The sequence below is a fragment of the Brassica napus genome, chromosome A7 (assembly GCF_020379485.1).
Source record: "Brassica napus cultivar Da-Ae chromosome A7, Da-Ae, whole genome shotgun sequence".
Taxonomy (NCBI): Eukaryota; Viridiplantae; Streptophyta; class Magnoliopsida; order Brassicales; family Brassicaceae; genus Brassica; species Brassica napus.
In genome coordinates this window covers 5665788-5671043 of record NC_063440.1, presented here as the reverse complement: position 1 = coordinate 5671043, position 5256 = coordinate 5665788, and the positions used below count along the sequence as shown (strand labels likewise).

The window sequence follows — 5256 nt, the reverse complement described above, 5'->3', positions numbered from 1 at the left end:
ATATGGAAAAGAAAAAAAAATTCATTTTTTAGAATCTCGTAAAAGATAAGATGAGAATAGAAGAAACATACATAGAAGATAAATATGTAGCAAGCACCATATATATGTGACACGTCGAGGATAGTTTAGTGCTAACAAACAGCTAGCACCGAGACCCCTCTACAACTCTTCCGCGGAGACTGATAAGTTTGAGCTTAAAATTCACTAAGAACAAGGCAGATCGTCGGATCATGAAAAGAGGGAGTAATAGTACAGACGAGAGAGATAGGGAAAAAGATATTTCTTGTAAATTGTTTGGTACCCTTCCCACATAGGTTGCTAAAGTACTCATAAAATAAAATGTAAAACGACATCATCATATTAATAAAGTCTTGAGTTAGTTATTCATCCATCAAACGTCCTCTTTCTGGTAGCTATTGGAATAAATAGCTCAGAACTTTCGGCACATGCTGCTGGCGGAAAGAAGGTATCAGGATGTTCAATGGCAAAATAGAAATCTCTCACTGCCAAAGCTTCAATAATATCCCGGACCTTGTGTTCTTCTAGGATTTTTTGGTTTTTTGTGATTATCAGCACATTTGTTCCTGCAGGATAATGGCTCATTGCCCAGAAAAGAAGCTCCACTAACATCATGTTCATTCGAGCAACTCTGTCCCCTGGAATAGTAAGATCAACATATATATACATAAAAAGGAAGAAAAACAAAGAGATAGAAAGATAGTGAGAGAAGAGGGGTAAGTAAAGCGTAAAACACCTTCAAATATTTTGGAATAAATTCCGGCTTCCAAATATTGGTCAAGCAAATCTTGGGGGATGGTTATCTTTAGGCCAAAGTAACCGTTGATTTTAATCCGCCCTCGATAACCTTCTTTCTCAATAGCTGTTACGATATTCTTTTTAAACAAAAGAGGATCAGGGATTGAGAAATCCTCCGCGTCGAACATAACATACGTGGAGCGCACTGCGAGTAGAAGGAATATCAAGACACACTTATGAAACAAAAAATAAAAATTTCGTGAAAACAAGAAATTTTGTCAATAATCTAACAGGTCGATCAGAAGAAATCTACTCTATGTCTAATTAATCACATGTACGAACGAAATTTTATTATGACAAATGGATCGGATGAAATCTAATCATTATGGACAAACAATTTCGAGAAAGGGATCGATCTTACACATCTCTTTTCTCTGTGGCTTGGGGAAAAGTCTGTCCATCGTTTCGTCGGTGCCCGTGGACATGGTTCGACTCTGCGAGCAAGAAAATAGGAGAAGCCTCTTCGTGGAAAATTTTGCTGCCGATAAGAGACTTAGGGTTAAACCTGCCGCAACCTCCTCCTATGCGTCTATCTATGTATAAAGGCCCATGTGTTTTCTATTGGGCCAGGCCCCCCAGATATCACATTTGTAAAACAAATTAAATGGTGAAATAATCTCTTAAACACTGGGAAAATGAGTATTTAAATATTTAACTATTTGAAATACGCAAGTTTAATATCAAAGTATTGTTTGCACGATTTTATTCTCCAACTAATAGTTTACTTGGCAAATTGGTGACTGAAAAAGTCAACCATACGATACTCGTTACTTTTATATCGATCATCTTTGCCATTAAACCTGAAAAACTCAAAATTCTCAAATTCAAACCCCAATTTTGAATGAAGACGATTTTTGGCGATGGAAAAGGCGATCTCCGATGATATTTGTTTCCGTGATTGGGTCGGATTTTCTCTCTCATCACCGGAAATCGTCTTTTCCATCGCTGGAAATCGTTTTCACTCAAAGTTAGGATTTAAATTTATAGATTTCGAGTTTTTCAGGTTCAATAACGAGGAAAATTGATATAAAATTAATGATACTAGTCATTGACTTAACCGTTGATTTTCTTAGTCACTAATTTGCCAAGCCAACTATTAGTTGGGAAATAAAATCATGCAAGTACTAGTTCAGTATTAAACTTGCTGATTTCAAATAGTTGAGGATTTAAATGCTCATTTTCCGCTTAAAAACTACTTGATTTTAATGTGTCATTTCAAAATGATATTTATTTTTTTTTTATAAAAATTTTATTTCACAAAAAACAATGATCATATTCATATTTTTTTAGTTTAGATAATTTATTTAAATTTGTGTATATTATTTATTTAAATTTGATATTTTAAATTAAGCTTTAAAACTTAAAAAACAAAAACAAATTAACACTATTCTATATAATTTTTTTTAATTTACATATTTAATAATTTGATTCTTCTGTAGGTCGTATGTAGCTTCTTGACTGGAATAGGGTTGTAGTGGAAATGAGGATCTATGAGCGTTAGGCACAACCGGTTGGTTTGCAAGTTGTGCACTGCTCCCACTGTTGACAAGAAGGCTCTCCCAAGTAATAGAGAAGAGTTCGAGTTCAGATTGATGTCCAAGATTTGAAAATCTACTGGAACTAGGGCATTACCAATCTGCACCTCTAGGTCTCTCACAATTCCTCTTGAGTTTCTTTGAGAACAATCCACAAAAGTGAATAATTCCTTGGAAGGCTTCACCTGCAGACCCATATGGTCTGCTATGATCCTAGGTAGGATGCTGACTGATGCTCATGTGTCGCACAAGGCATGTGGAAATTTAATACCCTTCACTGTGCATGGTATTGCAAATTGCCCAGAATCACTCTTCTTCTCTAATGTAACCCTCTTCCTCGTCTGTTCTCTAGCTGCACAGAACATTCACCTAATGTCTTCTTCTGTCTCTCTGGTTTCTCTGAAGAACATCCACAATTTGTGGGTAAAATAAGCCTCATCGAATGTCTTATCCAGAGGAATCTTGAAGACTCTTTTTCGGAAACTTTCATTTTCCTTTTCATTAGCCCCCCTCTTCAGATGTTTCTCCACTTTTTCCTTTCTTTTCCTTAGGGTTCTTCCCGTAGGAACCCTATCAACTTCCATAGGATCTACTCTATCATCTGAAGGTGTCCTGACGGCCTCTGGTGGGTTTTCTGAAGGTTTGGGTTTGGGCCTTAGTGCATTAAGACGTGCAACATCTATCTTCAGCATCTGAACTCGGTACGTAATAGGTGCTCGTCGATCGATGGGTGCTGGCTGGTGTCGATCGATGGCTGTCTCCTGATGTCGATCGATGATGGGGTCAGAATGTCGATCGACTTTCACGTAGACAGGGCTGGGCGGATGTGGGTGCTTTGCTGTGAACTCCTCGTGAGTCATTATCCTCACGGCATTGCAAGATGCGATTGACTCCATTGGTGTTGTCGACCGATGTCCAGGAGTGGATGTTGATTGGTTTTGGGTGACTTCTGACGACCGATGTTTGTGGCTTGGCGTCGATCGACACCAATGTGATCTTCCAAAACTCATCAGACTATCTAGTTCGAAATCTCCTTCTTGCAGCTTCTATTCTTTCACCATTTGCCAGAAATCATCCCCAGTGATGGCATTCACGCCGTGCTTCATCACATCATCTGCTATCCCTCTAGTCAAGGCTCCCATGCCTCTTAACAACTTCTCCTGTCTGAACAACCTGCATCTCCAGCTTCTTCACATGAGTGCTCAAAATATCAAACTTTGTGTTCAGGTTGGTGTAGACAAAATCAATCTTCACATTGAAGTCCACTGTCATGCGCTGCTGTCCCTCGAGAACTCTATCAAGCATATCCTCAATCTTGCTCTCTTGAGTTGGCGGTGGTGGCTTCTGGTAGTAGGAGCTTCCATAACCCATGTTGTTGATGTAGTTGTTGATGTAGGGTTTCTGGTGCTGCGAGCTCTGGTGGAAATTGCCACTATTTTCATAGGAGGTTCTGTTTCCACCTTGGTTTCCAGAACCTTGGAATCCAGTTCGACTGATGAAGTTCACACCTGCTTCCTCTGCTCTACCCTTTGTGTCTACAGCCTCTACATCTTCAACCAAGCAGACCTGCTTCCAGAGAAGCTTGTGAACACTGTCTAGCTTTGCCTTCACTTCATCCATCTGATCATTCCCAAGGATGGTGGCATATCTCTTCCTCTCAAAGTCAGTGTTCTTGATGCTGCTGCTAGATGCTAGGTTCCCAGGGTGTCTGTCCCACGAGTGTGTAGTACTGCGGCTTCAACTCGAAATCCCTCTGAATAGTTGGAGGTCGAATGGCTGATCTGTTAGTGTAGAACTGATCTGGACGGTTATAGTCAGCCAATGTTCTGTGTCGAGCGGCCTCATCTACAGGTAGAGAGATCTTGTAGCATCAGTATCGGGCCCAGGGATTGCAGCCGCCTGAGCGTCAATCCTCTAACATGTTGCATTACGTAGATGACATTCTTGGTCATACATGGCTCCTCTCTCATCACGTACAAGAATCAAAGTTGCAACCATGTCTCGCGGCTCAGTATTGATCGATGTCCGGATTGAAGTATCGATCGATGTCAGATGGAGGATGTCGGTCGACGGGAGATGGGTCTTCGGTCGACAGTGGTGAGCGAGTATCGGTCGACAGTGGTGAGCGAGTATCGGTCGAAGGGACTAGTGCCTGGGTCGATGGTGGTTGACGAGAATCGAGCAACAAACAAGTGTTGTTGTCGATCGATGAGGAGCGTGCTTCTTTGCGGATTGAACGCTCCAAACTTGCAGGATCTGGTGAGAATAGCAGTTGAGTTTCCTTGTTGCTTCTGGTACTGCTGGGCATGTACCTGAAAATCCAAGAAATAAACTTATGTCAGAAACATAACAAAATTAAATCTAATAGGCGATCAAAGCTCCCTGGCAACGGCGCCAAATTTGATATCACTCAAATTACCCTAAAGAGTGAATTTACTCTCTCAAATAAGAGATTCAATTGTAGTACTTAGGGATTGAATCCACAAGGAGCTAGAGAACCTAATAAATCTAATGGATTTTGTTAAGCTGGATGGTTTAATGATTAAAATGTAAATTTGCAGTTGAACAAGTAATTGCTCGATTGATTGGTTGAGGTTTTGGTGGTTAAAAGGAAATAGCTAAACTTAAGGTTTTTATTCAGGAAACTTGAAATTATAATCCTACAGATGCCTAATCAGTTGCATGCATGATAATGTAGAGCTCAACTACTAAGCAACAAGTCAATCAGCTCTCGCGTTTTTGGACTTGTCTATTAACTAGATCTAATGACCTAAACAAGTGTGTTCGATCAATAGCAAGTGTCAATGGATTATCCTATAGGGATATCGATCGATACACCTTTCACTCAACCGATCGACTATCCAGTATGGATATCGATCGACGCACTTCTAGTTAAGCTTTATGC

General features: G+C 40.1%; 1 protein-coding gene across 1 annotated transcript; it reads right to left on the bottom strand.

The window, feature by feature from the left end:
• Nucleotides 1–263: 263 nt before the first annotated feature.
• On the bottom strand, nucleotides 264–1342 carry LOC106402443. Its single transcript, XM_013843180.3, has 3 exons — nucleotides 1178–1342; nucleotides 755–961; nucleotides 264–656 (listed from the first exon to the last, which is right to left on the bottom strand). The coding sequence occupies exons 1-3, from the start codon at nucleotides 1239–1241 to the stop codon at nucleotides 385–387; spliced, it is 543 nt and encodes a 180-aa protein (XP_013698634.2). The 5' UTR covers nucleotides 1242–1342; the 3' UTR covers nucleotides 264–384.
• Nucleotides 1343–5256: the final 3914 nt, after the last annotated feature.

Coding starts and splice junctions, on each gene's coding strand:
- LOC106402443 (XM_013843180.3), bottom strand. CDS start 1,241: ATGTCCACGGGCACCGACGAAACGATGGACAGACTTTTCCCCAAGCCA. Junction 962..1,177: donor GCCACAGAGAAAAGAGATGT/GTAAGATCGATC, acceptor TTCTACTCGCAG/TGCGCTCCACGTATGTTATG. Junction 657..754: donor TTATTCCAAAATATTTGAAG/GTGTTTTACGCT, acceptor TTACTATTCCAG/GGGACAGAGTTGCTCGAATG.